Here is a 21966-nt window from a genome sequence, read left to right as displayed (position 1 = left end):
CAACAGAATAACAGAGTTGGGAGGGACCTTGGAGGTCTTCTAGTCCAGCCCCTTGCTCAAGCAGGAGAATCTATATCCGTGATGGCGAACCTATGGCACACGTGCCACAGGTGGCACACGGAGCCATATCTGTGGGCACGCGAGCATTGCCCTAGCTCAGCTCCAGCGTGCATGCGAGTGCCGGCCAGCTGATTTTTCAGGCCTTCTGGGCCCACTGGAAGTTGGTAAATGGGCCATTTCCAGCCTCTGGGGGAGTGGGGGAGGTTGTTTTAGCCCTCCCCAGGCTCCAGAGAAGCCTCTGGAGCCTGGGGAGGGCAAAAAAACGGACCTACCGGGCCCACCGGTAACCTTTTTGCCGTCGCGTAACAAAAGCGAGGGGAGTGTGTGGGGGTCACATGTGCATGCGTGAGGGGGCGGGGCAGGGGGGCATTGAACTATGGGTGTGGCCACGTGCGTGCGTGACCCACCCCCCCGTGCTCCCGCTTTTGGCACACGACAGCAAAAAGGTTAGCCATCGTTGATCTATATCATTTCAGACAAATGGCTGTCCAGTCTCTTCTTAAAAAACTCCAGTGTTGGAGCAACCACAATCTCTGGAGGCCCTGGTTAATCGTTCTCACCTAGGAAATTTTTCCTTAGTTCCAGCTTGCTTCTCTCCTGAGTTAGTTTCCATCCGTTGCTTCTTCTTCTTCTTCTTCTTCTTCTGCCTTCAGGGGCTTTGCAGAATAAGGGGACACCCCCACCCCTCCCGCAAGCAATGTTTAATTAAGATCCCATGTTGCAGGCAAGGACGGGTGGGTGGGTAGGTGGGTGGGTGGGTAGCCGACCACCCCTTGCCCCACATGCCTGCATTCCTTCAGCAACTCTGTCAGGTCCAATAAAGCAATCTTCATTCCGTTTGGTGCTGAGTCAAAGACAGGGAATGTTGGTCTGGAGGTGACGGGGCTGATGATTCAAACTTTGGGATCAAAGCCTGCAGGAATTACCAGGAAGGAGGGGTGTGGTGGGGGGAGGAGAGGGGAGGGGAGGGGCGGGAGGTCTGGCCTCTTCCATACCAGTTAAACCAAGCTAAAATCACAGCAGGAGGAGGGGGATGAAAAAGTGGTGTTTCCGGTCCTGTTTTCACTTTAAAACTGGTTAAGGCTTTTTTTCTCTCTCTGTCTGTCTGTCTGTCTGTCTGTCTGTCTGGTTCCTGAGTGGAGATTTCTGGGGGTTGAAGGCTGGTCTTCGGGATGGGCAGGGGTGAAATCCAGACAGGTTCTGACAGGTTCTGGAGAACTGGTAGCGGAAATTTTGAGCAGTTCGGAGAACCAGCAAATACCACCTCTGGCTGGCCCCAGAGTGGGGAGGGAATGGAGATTTTGCGCTATCCTTCCCCCTGGAGTGGGGAGGGAATGGAGAGTTTGCAGTATCCTTCCCCTGGAGTGGGGTGGGAATGGGGATTTTGCAGTATCCTTCCCCCTGGAGTGGGATGGGAATGGAGATTTTGCAGTATCCTTCTCCTGCCATGCCCACCAAGCCACACCCAAAGAACCGGTAGTAAAAAAAATTGGATTTCACATCTGGCCAGGTTTCTCCCAATTTGTACCTGTACATTTGGTTTTTCTTGCCTTTTACTCCCATAAATTAGCAGAACAAAGAACTGGAAATGGACAGGAGCAAAAATTTAAAAATCAACTTTTTTTCGAATCTCCTGTATGCCAGGACATCTGTTTCTGCCGGCTGCTGGGAACGTTTGCCCGTTGCTGACTCAAATCTTTGCAGAAATGATGTGGTCAGAAAGTGGTATAACCCACAGTGGATGGACTAGACATGTTAATCCCACGGGTCCTTTCCTGTTTTCAGCACTTGTGGCCTTTGGCTCTCTCCCAGCGAGCATGCCACTCAAATATTTGCCCCCCTACCTCGTTTTATCGGTGCCCGCTGTTTGTCCAGGTGGCTGCCAGTGCCCACTGGTTTGACCCAGCCCTTGGAACAGTACAATCAGGACAAGGACATCCATTGTGGGTGCTGCTTATTGTTAAATCTGGGCTAGATTCCAAGCCACACAACAATGTGTTCAAAGAATCGGCTGCTCTAGGAAAACGTAAACCAGGGGTGCCTAACCTTGGCAAGTTGAAAAGGTGTGGACTTCAACTCCCAGAATTCCCCAGCCAGCTGTTAAGTGAATCATTACAGTTATTAAGTTAGTAACATGGTTGTTGTAGGAGTTGACCAGGCTGAGCCCAAGGGAGGGGGAACCAAACACGTCATCAGTCTTGAGTCCATACGTGCCCTCAAGAGATCTAAGTCCACCCCACCTTGAATTTTTTTGACTCTTATCTACCGCCAATCAGAGGTGGGTTTCAGCAGGTTCTGACCAGTTCTGGAGAACCGGTAGTGGAAATTTTGAGTAGTTCGGAGAACCGGTAGTAAAAATTTTGACTGGCCCCGCCCCCATCTATTCTCCGCCTCCCAAGTCCCAGCTGATCGGGGAGGAAATGGGAATTTTGCAGTAACTTTCCCCTGGAGGGCGGTGGGAATGGAGATTTTACAGTATCCTTCCCCTGCCACGCCCACCAAGCCACACCCACCAAGCCATGCTACGCCCACCAAGCCACGCCCACGGAACCGGTAGTACAAAAATTTGAAACCCACGACTGCCGCCAATTGACTATTAGTAAGTCAGATTCTTGTAGAGAACTTTAGCTTGCAATAAATCTTTATATTCATTCGAACTGCCTGGATTTTCCGATTTTCCCTGGGGCTTGGCGGTTGTTAAGTGAATCTGGCTTCTCTCTTGACTTTGCTTGTCAGAAGGTTGCAAAAGGGAATCACGTGACCCCGGGATATAGCAACCGTCATAAATACGAGTCAGTTGCCAAGCGTCCGAATTTTGTTCATGTGACCGGTGGAGTGGGGCTCCTGCCATGGTTGAAAGTGTGAAAAAACTATCATAAGTCTCTTTTTTTTCCTGTGCCGTTGTAACTTCAAACGGTCACTAAATGAACCGTTATAAGTCAAGGACTAGCTGTACCAGAAACATGTACTGACAATGACTGAACTGTATTTAGCCAAAGAGGCGATTCCTTTCAAAACACCAGGCTAGGCTGCATCTTCCAGGACACGAATATTTTGGTCTTTCTGACCTCTCCTGCATTCTAACACGCATGTATCTCCTGTTTTAAATTAAAGGAAGAGATGCCTCCAGGGAATTCTGGGAATTATTCTGAAATATTTTCTCAAATATCCAGAGATCTGTCTCTGTACCTTCACCAAGGGTTCCCATGCAGAGGAAATAAACAGTCTTTTTTTTTTTTTAAAGTTTTACAAAAAAATACAAAAATTTTCTTCCCCCCCATGTTCATGGGGGAACATGGAAATAAACAGTCTTGAGTGAATGCCTGCCAATCTCCCTCTTGACTTCATGAGGTTTCATTCAAATTAATGTCTCTGCTTTGCAGAGTTCATTCGGTTTAACCATCATTTCCTGTCTGGGGAAAAAAAAGCTTTTATATGTTATTTATTTAGCCTATGGCAAGAGCTTTTCAAGTTTACTTCTATGATCTCCCTGGCTTTTCTCCCAAGACCACCAGTGCGAAAAGTGGCAGGATTCGAACCGGGAATCCCTTCTTCCAATTCTTTGTGGACGAAAAAAAAAAAATCTATTTATATTTTGCCTCTCAGCAACGTTTCCAATGCAGCTGAGGAAAGGAAAGAGAAGTTACTGAGATTGTCCAACAATGACACCACGGAGTATCATTCAGGAAACGAAACAAAACTTAGATTTTCTCCAAATATCCTGGCCCCCCCGCCACAAGGGGCCAAAGAAGCAAGGTTAAAATGCAGAGTACCCCAGCATCAAACTTTGAGGCAACCCTGAATTCAAATTTTGATGGTTGTTTAAGATGATAGCTGTCATTCCAAAGATGCCATTCTAGGCATCCACTAAGTCAGTGCATCTCAACCTTATCAGCTTTAAGATGGGTGGACTTCAGCTCCCAGAATTCCCCATGCTAGCATGCATGGACTTAAAGCTGGGTGACTTTGGGCCAATCACTAGGTGACGGTGAGTTCTAGTCCTGCCTTAAGAAAGCTGGCTGGATGACGTTGGGCCAATCACCAGGAGACTGTAAGTTCTAGTCCCGCCTTAGGAAAGCTGGTTAGATGTTGGGCCAATCACCAGGAGATTGTGACTTCTAGGTCTGCATTAGGAAAGCTGGCTGGATGACGTTGGATCACCAGGTGACGGTTAGTTCTAGCCTCGCCTTAGGAAAGAAAGCTGGTTGGGTGATGTTGGGTGAATCACCAGGTGATGGTGAGTTCTAGTCCCACCTTAGGAAAACGGCTAAATGATGTTGGGCCAATCACCAGGAGATAGTGAGTTCTAGGTCTGCGTTAGGAAAGCTGGCTGGATGATGTTGGGCCAATCACTAGGTGACGGTGAGTTCTAGTCCTGCCTTAAGAAAGCTGGTTGGGTGATGTTGGGTTAATCACCAGGTGATGGTGAGTTCTAGTCCCGCCTTAGGAAAACTGGCTAAAATGATGTTGGGCCAATCACCAGGAGACTGTGAGTTCTAGTCCTGCCTTAGGCAAGAAAGCTGACTGGATGACATGGGGCCAATCACCAGGTGATGGTGAGTTCTAGTCCCTCTCTCTCTCAGTGCAACCCACCACAGAGTTGTTGTTGCGGGGAAAATGAGGAAGACGTATTAGTTATGTGTGCCGCCTTGAGTTATTGTTAACACATAAAACTGGGATAAAAATAAATAAAGCATTACCCTTAAAAGTATTTAAAGTTGGTCACACAATCTGTTCATCTTTTTCTCTTGATGTTTGCTGCTTCCTCGCAGGGCTGAATCACAGCGCCTCCTTCTCGTGCGAAGCCCACAACGCCAAGGGAGTCAGCACCTCCCGGACTGCGGTGGTGAGAGGTGAGAGACGTGTCTGTAAATAATCCATTTTGGGGGGACCCCCCAAATGCAAATAGTCGGTGTAAATGGGTTTGTGTGGAAACTGCCTGATGGGGGTTAAAGAAGGTACCATTTAAGGCACATGTTTTTAAAAAACACTGCAAAACGCTATTTTTTGCATTGATAAAGAGTGAAATGTAAAATGTGTTACTACCGGTTCTGTGGGCGTGGCTTGGTGGTGGTGCGGTTAATGTGGGCGGTATATAAATTTAATAAATAAATAAATAAATAAACAAACAAACAAACAAATAAATAAATGTGACTGGGTGGGGGTGGCCAACATTTTTTTTTTTTTTAACTTTTCAAAGCATTTTTTCTAATGCTTTGAAAAGCCTCTCTGCCGATCAGGCAACTCAGCTGGGATCGTCGGAGACTTTTCAAAGCATTTTTTTTTTTACCACCTCTTCGGCCAAGAGGTTGCAGACAAAAATGCTTTGAAAAGCCTCTGACGATCCCAGCTGAGCCGCGCGATCATCAGAGGCTTTTTTTTTTAACTTTTAAAAGCATTTTTTTGTTGGAAGAGGTTGTAGAAAAAATGCTTTTAAAAGTTAAAAAAAAAAAAAGCCTCTGATGATCGTGCGACTCAGCTGAGCATGGGGAGGGGGGCAGGGATTTTTGCTACCGGTTCTCCGAATTATCTGCTGCCATCGCTACCGGATCGGGCGATCCGGTCCGAACCGGGAGCATTTCACCCCCGGTTTGCTCCCCTTCCATCATGCTATATATTATATTTAATGGCAATATTATAACTTAGTCTGTAGAGACTCTCCATCATCCAGATCATGATTGTCCCAAAGGTGCTTTTTCAGGAGGCAACTAGATTTTCTGGGTTTTTCTTTGAAGACATTTCGCTTCTCATCCAAGAAGCTTCTTCAGCTTCTGGGATGAGAAGTGAAACGCGTTGCTTCTGCGCATGTGCAGATCGCCGATGATGACATCTGGGGCAGTGGGCGGGGCCTCCCGCCGGTTTTCCTACCGGTTCTTGCAAACCGGGGGCAACCCATCACTGTTCTCAAGAACCGTTAGCGGAAATTTTGAGTAGATTGGAGAACCGGCAAATGCTACCTCTGGCTGGCCCCAAAGTGAGGAGGGAATGGGGATTTTGCAGTATCCTTCTGCCAGGAGTGGGGTGGGAATGGGGATTTTGCAGTATCCTTCCCCTGCCACGCCCACCAAGCCACGCCCACTAAAAAAATGTGAATTCCACCACTGCCCTGCAGTAGAGGGCCATTCGTGCCTCCAGGTTGTAAGTTGAGGGACAATCTGTTTTCCTACACCTGCGGAATATTTCCTGTATCTGCCGAAAGGTAGCATTTCAGGCAGAACAGGCCCGAAGCCTGTTGAAGTTGTTATCCATCAAGTCTCCGACTGTCCGTATAACTGGACCTCTGGAGCGAAACCTGTTGTTTAGAGCATCGGTGGTCTCGGTATTGATTGGCAGGTGAATATTGCTAATGATTTCCTCTCCGTAGTGTTACCTGGACGGCCACGTGACTTATCCGTTGCCCATCGTAGTGACCACAGCCTGGATGTGACGTGGGAGCCCGGTTTTAGCGGCGCCTACGCGCAGGAGTTCTGCGCCATCCAGGTAACGCCCCCCACAGCCCGCCAACAACTTACGAAAGAAGGTTTTATGGTAGAACTGATGCCCCTTCTGTTCAAATCCAGAAACAGGTTGCAGGTAGTCCTCGACTTACAACATTTAGTGACCGTTCGAAGTGACAGTGGCACTGAGGAAAGTGACGTAGCACTGATGATGTTACCTAGTTGGGTGATGAAACGTCTGAAGTAAACAAGCAAGCTCAGAGAGTAACCAAGGACCCCACAGTCCTCCTCCTCCTCCCCCTCTTTCCCCCTCCCCTCCTTTTCCTCCTCCTCCCCACAGACCCCACTCCCTTCTACCATTGATGATGTTACCTAGTTGGGTAATGAAGAGAGCACCAAGGACGCCTCATTTCAACCCTGAGCTACAAATATTCTCCATTATCAGTGACCTATGACCATTTCCCACACTTACGACCATTGCAGCATGATCACATGATCAAAATTAAAACATTTGACAACTGACTCATCTTTATGACGATTGCAGGATTCCGGGGTCATGTGATCCCCATTTGCCATCTGACAAGCAAAGTTCACGGGGAAGCCATTCACTTAACAACCATTTGTGACTCATTTAAGAACTGCAGTGATTCGCTTAACAACAAGAAAGGTGGTAACATGGGGCAAGACTCACTTAACAACCGTCTCACTGAGCTACAGAAATTTTGAGGCCTACCTATATTCTACCTCCCTTTCAGCATTGCCCTCCGAGGGAACTTGCTTTATTTTTAGAAGCGATTTCCTGCCAAAGGTTTTTTTTTCTTCCGGATGTCGGTTTACTCATCCAACGATGATTCCCCCCCACACACTTCCCCCTGCGCCCCCCCACTCCCTCCCGCATCAGCCTGGCCAGCTGAATGAAATGTGACAAACCCCATCCCAAGGATGGGGAACTGAAATTCATGAGAAAGAGGTTTCAAGAGCCAAGAATGAAAACTGATAGTTATATAAAAAAAGGGTTATTTCCAACGTGGGCTCGTTCACACAGGAGTGGAAGGCTTCTGTACTGGAAGTTGTTTTCGGAAGAAACGCAATTTCAGCAGGAAAAAAAAAAAAGAGGAATATGGACCAAAAAAAAAAAAAAAAAGGAAACTCACCCCCGCAAAATATGAGGCAGGGGTCAGCAATCCACCATTCTCCATTGCAACCTCTCCTCCTTCCCACATTCCTGAGAAAATGCATGGAAATCTGGCCGAGAAACAAGGATTTGCAGGAGGTTATTTTTGCAAAACTACGATTGGACGTAGGAAACCTATTTTCTGCTTCCAAAATGAAGAAAAAAGGAGGGGAAGTTTCTGTTCGGCACCTTGTAATAATATCACTCTTATACTTCAAAATCTGAGCCCGAATTTTGAAAAGCAAAACGGGTTGCTTGGTTCCAAAAAAGGCAAAGAATTTAACTCCGGGGTCAAATTCTTTTCTTGTTTTCTTTATTGGAACGCCTTGATTCATTTCAAATGTTTTAAAAATATAGAAAAAAATAGAAAGGAAGGAAGGGAGGAAGGGAAGAAGGAAGGAAGGAAGGGTGGGAGAATGGAGTGGATGAAGAATAAAATGTCATCAATGCAGCTAGTCCTCAACATGCAACCCAAAGTAGGGCCAGAATTTCTGCTGCTAAGGAAGGTGGTTATTAAGTGAATCAGGCCTGCTATTACAACCTTTTTTGGTCATGTCTATGAAGCGAATCACTGCAGTTGTTAAGCAGTCGTTAAGTGAATCCATCTTCCCTCATGGAAAGCCAGCCGAGAAGGTCGCAAAAGGGGATGGCGTGACCCTCAGACACTGCAACCGTCATAAGTACACGCCAGTTGCTAAGCACGTGAATTTAGATCATGACTTATGATCTAAATGTCTTATGACCGCCACGGTCATAAGTGTGAGGACCGGTTGTCACTCCCTTTTTCCAGAGCCGTTGTAACTTCGAACAGTCACTAGATGAATGGCTGTAAGTCCTGAACCACCTCTGAAGGATCCCCCGAGACTTTTTTTTAAAAAATCCATTATTTCATCATAATAATTTTGAATAGATTTTCACGGGATTGAATTAAACTTGACTGAGCAATAGGATCACGTCTTCTTTTCTTCCACTCAAAATGATCTCCCTGCAGTTTGGGACCGTGATCAACCCAATAATCAGGGTTTAGAATGGAATGGAATGGAAATAAAACCAGGATAGGATAGGATAGGATAGGAATAAAACAATAATAGAATAAAATAGAATAAGAATAAAACAATTAGAATAGAATTAGAATTAGAATTGAATTAGAATTAGAATAGAATAAGAATAAAACAATAATAGAATAGAATTAGAATAGAATAGAATAAATATAGAAAATATAGAATAGAATATAGAGAATAGAATAGAATTAGAATAGAATAGAATAGAATAAATATAGAAAATAATATAGAGAATAGAATAGAATAGAATAAATATAGAAAATATAGAATAGAATATAGAGAATAGAATAGAATAAAATACAATAGAATAGAGTAAAGTAGAATAGAATAGAATAGAATAGAATAGAATAGAATAGAATAGAATAGAATAGAATAGAATAGAATAGAATAAATATAGAAAATATAGAATAGAATACAGAGAATAGAATGGAACGGAACGGAACGGAACGGAACAGAACAGAATAGAACAGAACAGTAATCTGGTTTTAATTATGTTCTTAACTTTTGTATTTATGTATTTTATTTTGTGCCTGTTCACCGCCCTGAGTCCTTCAGGAGTAGGGCGGTATATAAATAGAAAGAAAGAAGAAAGAAAGAAAGAAAGAAAGAAAGAAAGAAAGAAAGAAAGAAAGAAAGAAAGAAAGAAAGAAAGAAAGAAAGAAAGAACAGAACAGAAGGAGAACTGGAAGGGACCTGTGATCCAAGGCGGAATCATTCCTCATATCTTCCTTGTTTGGGGTCCACCCTCACCCGCTTATGTTCTTCTTTCTCCCAGGCTATGCGCTCCGATGAAGACCTGAGCACCGTTTCCGACGAGCTGTATAACCGCAAGATCCGCGTCCCGCCTTTCAGCCACACGCTGGACGGCCTGGCAGCCTTCACCACCTACCACGTGCGCGTGGCCTGCCATTCCACCGAGGGCCATTCGCCCTGGACCCACTGGGTCGCTATGGAGACCTTGGAAGGGGGTAAGAGGGAGGTGGAGGGAAATGGGGAGGGATGAGATGCCAAGACCCCAGCCCCCTAACTTCATAAATTGAGGTCTACCTATAGCCGGAAATGGCCTCTTCCTTCTTGTACAGAGGACTCAAGTTACGACATTTACAGTTAGTCCTCGACTTACAACAGTTCGTTTAGTGACCATTTGGCGTTAGAACGGCACTGAAAAACGTGACTCATGACTGTTTTTTCACACTTACGACCATTGCAGCATCCCCATGGTCACGTGATCACAGTTCAGATGCTTATTTATGACGGCCGCAGCGTCTCCGGGAGTCACATGATCCCCTTTTGCAACCTGACAAGCCAAGTCAAGGGGGGGAAACCAGGTTCACTTAAGAAAGCTGTTACTAGTTGAACCCTGGCTTAGTAAGTGCAGTGATTCACTTAACAACTGTGGCAAGAAAGGTCGTAAAATGGGACAAAACTCTCTTAACAACTGTCTCATTTAGCAACAGAAAATTTGGGCTCAATTGTGGTTGTAAATTGAGGACTACCTGTAATTTAATTTAATTTAATTTAATTTAATTTAATTTAATTTAATTTTATTTTATTTTATTTTATTTTATTTTATTTTATTTTATTTTATTTTATTTTATTTTATTTTATTATTTTATTTTATTTTATTTTATTACTTTACTTTACTTTACTTTACTTTACTTTACTTTACTTTACTTCACTTCACTTCACTTCACTTCACTTCACTTCACTTCACTTCACTTTATTATTTAATTGCTTGATTTCTATAGCCACCCATCTCAACAAACAACTCTGGGCAGCTCACAATTCAAAACCTTAATATTACAATTAATTTTTTTTTTTAAAAAACCACATTAAAACAATAAAAAACAGTCCAAAGCATTAAAACAGTAAAAAAACCACATTAGAATATCTAATTCGTTGTTGTGCATACAAAAACCTCTGGCCATGGTGCAGGAGGTAACACCTCTCCTGCGTGAGCTGCACTGGCTTCCGGTGGTCTTCCGGGTGCGCTTCAAGGTATTGGTTCTCATCTTCAAAGCGCTCCATGGCTTAGGGCCTGGGTATTTACGAGACCACCTTCTGCCACCGACAACCTCCCACTGACCAATCCGCTCCCACAGAGAGGGTCTCCTCAGGGTGCCGTCGGTCAAGCAATGTCGACTGGCGACCCCCAGGGGGAGAGCCTTCTCTGTGGGGGCACCCGCCCTCTGGAATGAGCTACCCCCAGAGATACGACTGATCCCGGACCTCCGTACTTTCCGCCGGGCTCTGAAGAGCTTCTTCTTTCAGCAAACTTAAAATTTTTAATTGTTTTATGGGTAAGGGGTTTTTAAATTGGGGAAGCCAAATGGATTTAATTATGTTTTAAACTATTTTAATTTTCATATTGTATGTATTTTAATCCTGGCTGTTCACCGCCCTGAGTCCCTCTGGGAGAAGGGCGGTATAAAAATTTAATAAATTCAATTCAATTCAATTCAATTCAATATAACGTTTCTCTCACAGCGCCTGCAACCCCGCCGGAGAACGTTGAGGCGATTCAGAACGGCAGCGGCACCATCATCCAGTGGGGACAACCACAGGGCAGCATCAACGGGATTCTTCGGGGGTACAAGCTCGTGTGTCAAAGTGGGGATTCACCCGAGGTGAGTACGAGGCTACACCTGCAGGCCGCCCAACTCCCAAGCATCCTGGCCAAGCGTGCTGTACCCCAGTGGCCCCCCACCGTTTGGGCACCAGGAACCGGTTTTGTGGAGAGAGGTTTTTCCGTGGACCAGGAGGAGGTGTGGTTACGCTTGCTGCCTGCATCCCACAGATGGGACTTTGCTTGTTTACGTGGCCCGGTTTCTGGCATGCCACGGCCCAAGGCTGGTCCACGGCCCAGAGGTTGGGGACCCCTGCCGTACCCTATTCCAATCCCCAGCTGAAAGTTTACTGATCGTCCTCGACTTACAGACATTTGTTTAGCAACCGAGAGCCTCGGTGGTGCAGCGAACTAAAGTGCTGTTAAGTAGCACTTAGCTGCCAGCTGCCTGCAATTACTGCGAGTTCAATTCTCACCAGGTTCAAGGTTGACTGGACTTCGTTTTTTTTTTCTCTTTGAAAACGTTTCGCTTCTCATCCAAGAAGAGAAGCTGAGTCTTGGTGGCGCAGCAGACTAAAGCACTGTTAAAGTAACACCAGCTGCCTGCAATGACTGCGAGTTCAAATCTCACCAGGCTCAAGGTTGACTCAGCCTTCCATCCTTCCGAGGTAGGTAAAATGAGGACCCAGATTGTGGGGGCAATAAGCTGACTTTGTATAAAAAAGAACACCGCTTTGGGGGGGCCCGAAAGCCCTACTAAGCAGGTATATACAAAAGTATGAAGGCTATTGCTTAACGGATTGTAAGCAGCCCTGAGTCTCCGGAGAATTTTTTTTTTTAATTTTTATTTATTTTTATATGCCGCCCTTCTCCGGAGACTCAGGGCGGCTTACAATGCGCTAAGCAATAGCCTTCATACTTTTGTATATTTTATACAAAGTCAGCTTATTGCCCCCACAAACTGGGTCCTCATTTTACCCACCTTAGAAAGGATGGAAGGCTGAGTCGACCTTGAGCCTGGTGAGAATTGAACTCACAGTAATTGCAGGCAGCTGGATGTTAAATGCTGCCTTAGTAGGAGGCATTAGCCTCCTATGCCACTCAGGGTGGCATATAAATCGAACCAATAAATGAATAAATAAACCGTTCCAACAGCACTGAAAAATGGGACTTACAGCAGGTCCTGGCCTGATGACCGTGGCAGCATCTCCACAATCACGTGATCGAAGTTCTCTTCCCTTCAAGGTGATCGTGGACGTGGGACTGACCAACGAGACAGTTTTGTCTCTGAACTCAAGTGTACAGAACTTGACCGTACGGATTGCAGCCTACACCAGTGCTGGAGACGGACCCTGGAGCGAAGCCATCATGATCCTCTCCTCGAAACCAGGTGAGAAATGGGAGACCACGTGCCACCTGGAGGGCCGTCAACCATGGTTGGTTCTGATGCAGTCAGACCACCTGGCTCTTCATTTCGGCTCCGTTTCTTGCGGCTTGGAGAAGTTACAGAGTTCTAGAACAAAACCCAGTTGTGAAATGGAGTCTGCTTTCAAATGTAGGTCTGGTGAGAACCCAAAAGATCAAAGTTTTGTTCTAACAGAGGCAATGGCGGTCAAGAGCGCCTGTCTGTCTGTCTACCATCACCATCCATCTGTCATCTATCTGTGGAGTTCTTGGTTCTCTTTAGCCTTGATAGTTTGCTTGCAACTGTCTTATTGCCCAAGTATCTGTCTAGCTGTCCAGTTATCTGCCTATCTCCATCCATCCATCCACCCATCGATCTGATCCATCAATCACCTATCCACCCACCCACCCCCCTTTATCTATCTATCTATCTATCTATCTATCTATCTATCTATCTATCTATCTATCTATCTATCTATCTATCTATCCACCCACCCACCCACCCACCCACCCACCCACCCATCCATCCATCCATCCCATCCATCCATCCATCCATCCACCTACCCACCCACCCACCCACCCAATCCATCAACCCATCCATCTATCTATCTATCTATCTATCTATCTATCTATCTATCTATCTATCTATCTATCTATCCATCTATCTATCCATCTATCCATCCACTCACCCACCCACCCATCCATCCATCAATCCCATCAATCCACCACCCACCCACCCACCCATCCATCCATCTATCTATCTATCTATCTATCTATCTATCTATCTATCTATCCATCCATCCACCCACCCACCCACCCACCCACCCATCCACATCCACAGTTCTTAATGTTTTTTTTTTCTCTTGCAGGTGAAGTACTACCAGCTCCTCAGTCAGGTGAGAGGCTTTTTTCTGAATCCAAGGAACACTAAAAATGGGATAGGGAACGTCCCACAATTTGGATTACTACATCTTCCATCAAGTGAGCCTACGGAGTTCTGCAATGCACATCTAATGATCCTAATTGTCTTCCAGAAAGTTTTTTTTTTTTTTTAATTTAATTTATATGCTGCCCTTCTCCGGAGACTCAGGGCGGCTTACAGTGCATTCAGCAATAGCCTTCATACTTTTGTATATTTATACAAAGTCAGCTTATTGCCCCCACAAACTGGGTCCTCATTTAACCTACCTTTGAAAGGATGGAAGGCTGAGTCAACCTTGAGCCTTGGAGAGATTCGAACCAGCAGTAAATTGCAGGCAGCTGTGTTAATAACAGGGTGCTTTAAACCACTGTAGTACCAAGTTACAGAGGCTAGATAATCCACAGATCCATCAGGATCCATCAGGATCTGTGATGGGACAACTCTGAGGACAAATTAAAATCCACTTTTCAAAATGACTGTAGCATATGAAAAAAGCATTTCTATCCACTGCTAAGCCAGAATTCATTTTAAATCATGGTCAGCACCTAGTAAGCTATCAGGAACGGCTTGAGACATCATACAAGCCCAAATCAAACCACGTTACGGCCTAAAGTAGAGTGCTACTGTGCCTAGCCACTGTGGTTTTAAACCAGTTTATAATAATGCCACCATCTCAGCACATTGTCGCTTAGTCAATAAACCGTGATCAACAAAAACCAAGGGACACATCCAACCAATCTATGTTGAAAGGAAGACACGTTTAAATACATGCCAGCTGCCAAGCACCCTAATTTTAATTCCGTAACCATAGGGATGCTGCAAAGATCCTAAGTGTGAAAAATGATGATAAGTCGGTTGCGAAGTCGTGTCCAATCCTTCGCGACCCCATGGACAACGTTCCTCCAGGCCTTCCTGTCCTCTACCATCCTCTGGAGTCCATTTAAGCTCACGCCGACTGCTTTGGTGACTCCATCCAGCCCCCTCGTTCTCTGTCGTCCCCTTCTTCTTTTGCCCTCCATCGTTCCCAGCATTAGGCTCTTCTCCAGGGAGTCCTCCCTTCTCGTTAGGTGGCCAAAGTATTTGAGTTTCCTCTTCAGGATCTGGCCTTCTAAAGAGCAGTCAGGGTTGATCCCCTCTAGGACTGACCGATTGGATCGCCTTGCAGTCCAAGGGACTCGCAGGAGTCTTCTCCAGCACCAGAGTTCAAAGGCCTCCATTCTTTGGCCTTCTCAGCCTTTCCTTACAGCTTTACCTACTGGAAAAGCTCTACTCACTAACAATTCTTTCTCTTCCTCACAGTAGGAATCTCCGTCCCTGCCTTCTCCTGGCACTGGTGGTACGTGGTGATCGCCGTGGCCACCGCCGTGGCAGCCACCATCTTCATTATCATCTTCTTGGCACGTATGAGGAAAAAGGAGACACGCTACGGGTAAGGCAAAGGGGGCCTCTCAAGAAAGGCCACCCATTATTTTAAATATTTCATCAATCATTTGGGGGGGGGGTTCTCGTGGGGAGGACCAATGCGGGCCCCATTTTATGTTTTCTTTCTACTCAGGGAAGCCTTTGAGCCCAACATGGAACAGGGAGAGCTGGTGGTTCATTATCGCGCCCGCAAATCGTACAGCCGCCGGACCACTGAAGCTACTTGTGAGTGTTCTCATCTAGGCTTCCCAAGAGCATGAAGAGGACACCTTGTCCCGACAAAAAAACCCTTTTTATTAAGTTACTGTGAATTCCTCTCATTCACATCCAGCAAAGCCTTTCAAGGGAGAGTTTACAGTCACAAACTTTATCTGGCTTGGAGAGCTGCCAGGCCGATATCTTCAAAACTTGACAAGAAGTCTCGGAGAGTCACGAACCAATTAAGCGAACTAATTTTCTCCTGCAAACTCCACTCCCCTTGCGCTCCTCTTTCATGCCCTCTGGGAGGGGCCATTCATTGTCCACCTGTGGCCTTACTCCCGAGTCAACCCTTGTTCTTTAGCTGTTCCCTTCGTCTGGCAACTCTGCCCATGCGCACTCTGGGAACAGGCCCCAGCTGTTCGTCTGCCTCACTGATGTCTGCCTCAGAAGGCAGCTGATAACTGGCATATGGCCCTGGCCCCCTCTCTGCCTCCGACGCAGAGCTCTCATCAGAGCCTTCCCCAGACTCCAGGACTGGCCCATGTTCCTCCCTAACCTCCTCACTGTCCGAATCTGCTGCCAGCTCAGCTGACCACTGGCGGGCCACCACATTGAGTTCCTCTTCCCCACAAATCCAATGTGTATCAGGGCGTGAGTTTACACTGAGATCCAGCAAGCAGCATTAATTGTGGGGTCCTTGGTGCTCTCTGAACTTGGGGATTTTCTTGGAGACGTTTTGTTACCAAACTAGGTAACATCATCAGTGCTTGAGAAACGTTCACATTTCCCCAGAAATCTAGCAGTTGCAGTTCTAGCCCATCAAGGCAACAGACTGGGCAAAACTGAGCCAGACCCTGATGTAGGTGACCTCTTTTAAGTCTTATGGACCATAATTGTTCTGTACATAGAACCATCAAGAGTCCATAAATGGCTAGGTAGATTCCATAAGTTCAAAGAAGAAGGTTCTCGTGGTGAGATCAGAACCAAGTCGGGAGCATCTGCCCGCTTTTCCTTCAGAAGGAGAAGATCAACTCAACTTAGATAAGGTTTCTACTCATAGCCCGATCAGGAAACTTGGATATAATTCAACCAAGATCTGGAGATGTTTGCAGCAGCAGTAGAAGTCCTATTTCCTGCAGTACTATCTGAAATTTCGGCAGCCTCACTTCCAGCAGCTCTCCAGGACATTCAGCCGGGAAAGCTGGACTATGTTGTCCTCTTGGTGGAGTCTTCTGTTTTGGATCTCATGATGGCCTGGACCTCCATCTGCAGAAGACCAAGCCAACAGCAACACAAATTTTTCTTCTGTGGCATTTAGAAATTGTTCCCCCGTTCCCAGTTGCCACCAGTTTAGATTTTAGACCAAGGGTGTCCAACCTTGGCAACTTTAAGACTTTGTGGACTTCAACTCCCAGAATTCCCCAGCCGGCATAGCAAATAAAAATGTATCTGCAGAGGAATTCTGGGAGTTGAAATCCACAAAGTTGTCCAAGTTGCACAGTCCTGCTATAAAATCTCCTTTTCTTCTTGCAGTGAACAGTCTGGGCATCAGTGAAGAATTGAAGGAAAAGCTTCAGGATGTAATGATTGACCGCCATAGAGTGGCTCTGGGCAAGACCCTTGGCGAAGGTACGTTCTTGGGGCCAATCTCTATTAGGTGTTTAATGGGCCATATTTTTTGTCCCAATGAAAATTGGTTCAAGGTTAGGGCAGGACTGTACCACATAGAAAGGGGCAGGAGCAGATTGAAAAATGAAATTTGATTTCCTTCCAATTAAGTCCAATTAGACAGTAAAGGAATAGAGTCAACGATGCAGCAGGTGGCAGCTCCCAGCTAACCGAGTTGGACCGTGTGAGAGGACATTGTGGGGTGAGGCAAAGATGGTGCCTTCCATCTGAAGCTGCCATCTTAACTGTTTTGACCTCTCCTTGTGGATGACCCTGCCTTGATAGTACCTAAATTGGGGAGAGTTCCTGATTGATTAACTACCCAGTGTTTCTCATTGTGTGGAATTGTGGGCTTCAAGTCCCAGGATTCCTCAGCCAGCAAGATTGTGAACTTATAAAATGTGTGGACTTCAACTCCCAGAATTCCCTAGTCGGGAATGTACTGAACTTTGAAGACATAAGAACTTCAACTCCCAGAATTCCCTAGTCAGGAATCTACTGAACTTTTAAGACATGAGAACTTCAATCCCAGAATTCCCTAGTCAGGAATCTACTGAACTTTGAAGACATGAGAACTTTAACTCCCAGAATTCCCTAGTCAGGAATCTACTGAACTTTGAAGACATGAGAACTTCAATCCCAGAATTCCCTAGTCAGGAATCTACTGAACTTTGAAGACATAAGAACTTCAACTCCCAGAATTCCCTAGTCAGGAATCTACTGAACTTTGAAGACATGAGAACTTCAACTCCCAGCATGGCTGACTGGGGAATTCTGGGACTTGGAAGTCCACACATCTTAAAAGTTGAGAAACAGTGGATTAATTCTTAAAATCTCCGAGTTTGCATCTGGGAGAATCTCTTTTTGCTTATGATGAAAAATAATAACCCACCACACAACTCTTGTGTAAGATTAAATACATGCATATTTATGAGATGGGGGGGTGGGAAATATTCCACACATTTGCACAATTATCCTAGAGGGAAAAGCCTCAAATTGCATCATGGAAATCATTGCGTGAATGTATATTAGAATTTATGAGAATTGCACAACAATTCATTTCGGTCCCTGGAATTTGTTAAGATTGCTGGAAGTCTCTTAAAACGGACTTTTTTTTTTTTTGGCCTGCTAATTGACTGGTGTTTTTTTTTATTTGTTTCCTTTGCTATGGTAATTGTTTTAGTCTTTCGCTGGATGGCTTAAGTCCTGCACTGGGCAGCAATTGGGGTGGGTTTGGCCCCTAATCCATCTTTATAGCTTAATGACATATGAATTGGCCCTTAATGGGGAGCCTGGTTTCTACGACAACCCATAATCATCTACTACTACACCATTACTAAGCACTCTCGCTGGCTCTCTTGCCGTCAAAATAGAACAAGATGAAGGGCTGTTTGGCTCATTTAGGTCAGAGGCCTGGCAGGCTTTCCTTCCCAGCTTCACTTAGGAAACCGAGATGTTTCCTTCAAGCACAGCTGGAATTGCTTTGGAAGCTTTTCAAAAAGGAGGAAAACATTCGGAGAAGCTTTCGTCAATGGATCCCTCCCTGTCCTTCCTTTCCTTCCTCCCTCCCTCTCTCTCTCCCTCCTCCCTTCCTTCCTCCTTCCCTCCCTCCCTGTCCTTCCTTCCTTTCCTTCTTCCTTGTCCTTCCTTCCTCCCTCCCTCCCTCCCTTCCTTTCTTCCTTCCTTCCTTCCTCCCTCCTTCCTTCCTTCTTTCCTCCCTGTCCTTCCCTTCTTCCCTCTCCTTTCTTCCCCCCTCCCTCCCTCCCTGTCCTTCTTTCCTTCCCTTCTTCCCTCTCCTTCCTTCCTTCCTTCCTTCCTTCCCTCTCCTTCCTTTCTTCCTTCCCTCCCTCACTCCTTCCTTCCTTACTTTCTTCCTTTCCTTCCCTTCTTCCCTCTCCTTTCTTTCTCCCTCCCTCTCTGTCCTTCTTTCCTTCCCTTCTTCCCTCTCCTTCCTTCCTCCCTCCCTCCCTTCCTCCCTCCTTTCCTCCCTCCCTCCTTCTTTCCTTCCTCCCTTCCTCCTATCCTTCCTTCATTCTTTCTTCCCATCCTTCCTCCCTCCCATCCTCCCTCCCTCCCTCCCTCCCTCCCTCCCTTCCTTCCTTCCTTTTCTTCCCTTCCTCCCTCCTTTCCTCCCTCCCTCCTTCTTTCCTTCCTCCCTTCCTCCTATCCTTCCTTCATTCTTTCTTCCCATCCTTCCTCCCTCCCATCCTCCCTCCCTCCCTCCCTCCCTCCCTTCCTTCCTTCCCTCCCTCCCTCCCTCCTTCCTTCCTTCCTTTTCTTCCCTTCTTCCCTCTCCTTTCTTCCTTCCTCCATCCCTCCCTCCCTCCTTTCCTCCCTCCCTCCCTCCTTCTTTCCTTCCTTCCTTCCTCCCATCCTTCTTTCATTCTTTCTTCCCATCCTTCCTCCCTCCATCCTCCCTCCCTCCCTCCCTCCCCTCCTTGCTAACTTTGAACAGTCACTAAACAAATGGTTGTAAGTTAAGGACTACCTGTATATATGATTTTGCTTGCCTCATTGGCCTCTGGCAACTAAACAGTCCCTGCAGTTTCCCTGGCAAGATTTTTCCAAGCTCTTTGCCCCGGCCTTCTTCCAAAGCTTAGAGAAGAGAACCAGTCAAAAATCACCCAGCTGGCTTTGGGCCCGTCTTAAAGCAGGAATAGAATTCCCTGGTTCCTTCCTTCCTTGATGCCTTTAACCACCACAACCAAACCGGTTCCCATCCCAATTATAAATATATAGTCGGATAAAATCGGAAAGCGCATTAAACCAGCTATGTATACGTATGGGGGTAGTACCGAATTCTTCGCCTTGCAAATGGTTTGGTTTAATGCCATTCCAAGGGGCATCAACCTTTCTGGAGTTAGCATGTTCTCCAGGCGCAGCCTGAAAGACCAAAGTTTTTTTAAAAAAAAAAAAACTAAAAAAAAGGAGAATCAATAGCTGACTTCTCAATTTTCCCTAAATGTTTTTAATTATGGCTCCTAGAAGATTGGTCCGGAATAGAACCCTCCATAAAAATGACGATCCTGGCTAGATCCATCCCACGCCTTCAAAAATGGGCAACAGGAAGCGGTTGTTGTTAAAATCGTCTGGCTGATCCCCTAGAAGTGATTTACTACTCAGCGTAGAGGATCCCATTACTCGCAAGCCTGGGTGAACTTCAGTCATTTTTCTAGGGAAACAGCAATTAGCATCTGGCCTCCCTTTCTTATCTGAGCTATCAATTTTTTCTTCCCTTCCACTAGGACAGGCTCATGATAATTTCTGGGGAAAAAGAGCATTTTGTCATTCCCACCCAACAATATAACGGTGTGTGGGTGTATTTATTCCTTTAGAGGCTTTGGATGACAGCTTTTTCCCCCTGCTACGTGGCTGAATTTCATAACTTTGCTTTTGGAAATTCTTCCCTCTCGAGCTCTGAATCCCAAGAACTTCTAAAGGAAGCCCAACTTTCCTAAAATCAAATTAAAATCAAGAAGGGATCCGAAACCTTACTGTGGCTCAAAGAAACACAGCAACTGACAGTCAAATTTGGGCAATCACAATACAGATAGTCCTCCTCGAGTTATGGCCGCAATGCAGCCCAAAATTTACGTGGCTAATTGAAACATTTGTTGAGTGAGTTGTTGCCCCGTTTTACGACTTTTCTTGCCACCGTTGTTAAGTGAATCACAGGCCACGACCAACCGTCATAAATATGAGTCCGTTGTCAAATATCCAAATGTAGATCATGTGACCATGGGGATGCCGCAACGGTCATAAGTGTGAGAAACGTTCAAAAGTCACTTTTTTCAGTGCCGTTGTAACTTCGGTCACTAAATGAACTGTGGTAAGTTGAAGATTACTTGTAATAGTTTAAAAAAGACCTTATTCATCATCATAAACCTTTTATAATTCTAGCAGGGGATGATATGAGTGGCACAGAGCCATCCTAAAGGTGGCAGGGATGTCAGCCATCTTTGATTTTCCTCAGAGAAGCCCAATGAAGAGCCTTTTTAAACTTTTTTTCCGTCTCGGCAGGAGAATTTGGCTCGGTTATGGAGGGTCAGCTCAGCCAAGACGGTGCCGTCTTTAAAGTTGCGGTCAAGACAATGAAGAGTAAGTAGTCACAAGGGGGAAAAAATGCTCTTTTTTGATGGGAGGGTTAAGAGCTGCCTCAACCCTGATAAATTGAGAGAGAGAGAGAGCACAATTATCCTGAAGGAATAACACTCTGCATATACCCAGAGGTTCCCTTTCTTTTTCCTCAGTGTTAAGTGTCTTAAGTGTGCCTGTTGCGAGTCCCCTCTCCTAAAGAGGTAAATTTGGGGGGACCCAGAAGAAGGGCCTTCTCTGTGGTGGCTCCCTTCCTTTGGGATATCATCCCCACAGAGATTAGACTGGCCCCCACTTTGACACGCTCGAAAAGCTGCTTTTGCCAACAGGTCTGAGGAACCCAGAGTGGGATGGATGGACCCCCTTCAAGGGGCTTGTTTGATTGTTGTCGCCAGGGGTGGGTGGGTTATTGTTTTTACTGTTTTTATCCTTTTTATATTGGGTAAACATTTTATATATTTTTTAAATTTAATTTTATATTTATATTGTTTGTAAGCCGTCCAGAGTCATTGTGAGTGGATGGTGGTCATGTAAATCTTATTTATTTATTTATTTGTTTGTTTGTTTGTTTATTTAATCATCTCTATCATTTCTATCATCTCTATCATCTCTATGTATCATCTCTATCTATCTATCTATCTATCTATCATCTCTATCTATATCTATCTATCATCTATCTATCTATTTATCATCTCTATTTATTATATCTATCTATCTAATCTATCTATCATTATCTATCTATCTGTCTATCTATCTATCTATCTATCTATCTATCTATCTATCTACCTACCTACCTACCTATCTACCTACCTACCTATCATCTCTATTTATCATCTCTATCTATCTATCTATCTATCTATCTATCTATCTATCTATCTATCTATCTATTTATCATCTCTATTTATCATATCTATCTATCTATCTATCTATCTATCTATATCTATCTTATGTCTGTC

The 21966-nt window shown here is 45.3% G+C and overlaps 1 protein-coding gene across 2 annotated transcripts in view; it reads left to right on the top strand.

The window, feature by feature from the left end:
* AXL (AXL receptor tyrosine kinase) overlaps window positions 1-21966 on the top strand; it is a 52853-nt gene that overhangs the window by 21512 nt on the left and 9375 nt on the right. The window contains exons 5-14 of one of the 2 annotated variants that reach the window (XM_087876262.1): window positions 4833-4913; window positions 6425-6540; window positions 9508-9700; window positions 11220-11359; window positions 12544-12688; window positions 13572-13598; window positions 14924-15053; window positions 15180-15271; window positions 16781-16876; window positions 20936-21013. In XM_087876262.1, the coding sequence (XP_087732388.1) occupies window positions 4833-4913; window positions 6425-6540; window positions 9508-9700; window positions 11220-11359; window positions 12544-12688; window positions 13572-13598; window positions 14924-15053; window positions 15180-15271; window positions 16781-16876; window positions 20936-21013 (1098 nt within the window). The remainder of the gene's footprint in view (window positions 1-4832; window positions 4914-6424; window positions 6541-9507; window positions 9701-11219; window positions 11360-12543; window positions 12689-13571; window positions 13599-14923; window positions 15054-15179; window positions 15272-16780; window positions 16877-20935; window positions 21014-21966) is intronic. The other variant, XM_087876261.1, reaches the window with a different exon arrangement.

Source organism: Pantherophis guttatus, chromosome 10 (genome assembly GCF_059756535.1).
Source record: "Pantherophis guttatus breed Tessera chromosome 10, ASM5975653v1, whole genome shotgun sequence".
Classification (NCBI taxonomy): domain Eukaryota; kingdom Metazoa; phylum Chordata; class Lepidosauria; order Squamata; family Colubridae; genus Pantherophis; species Pantherophis guttatus.
This window is presented reverse-complemented; position numbering and strand designations above follow the sequence as displayed.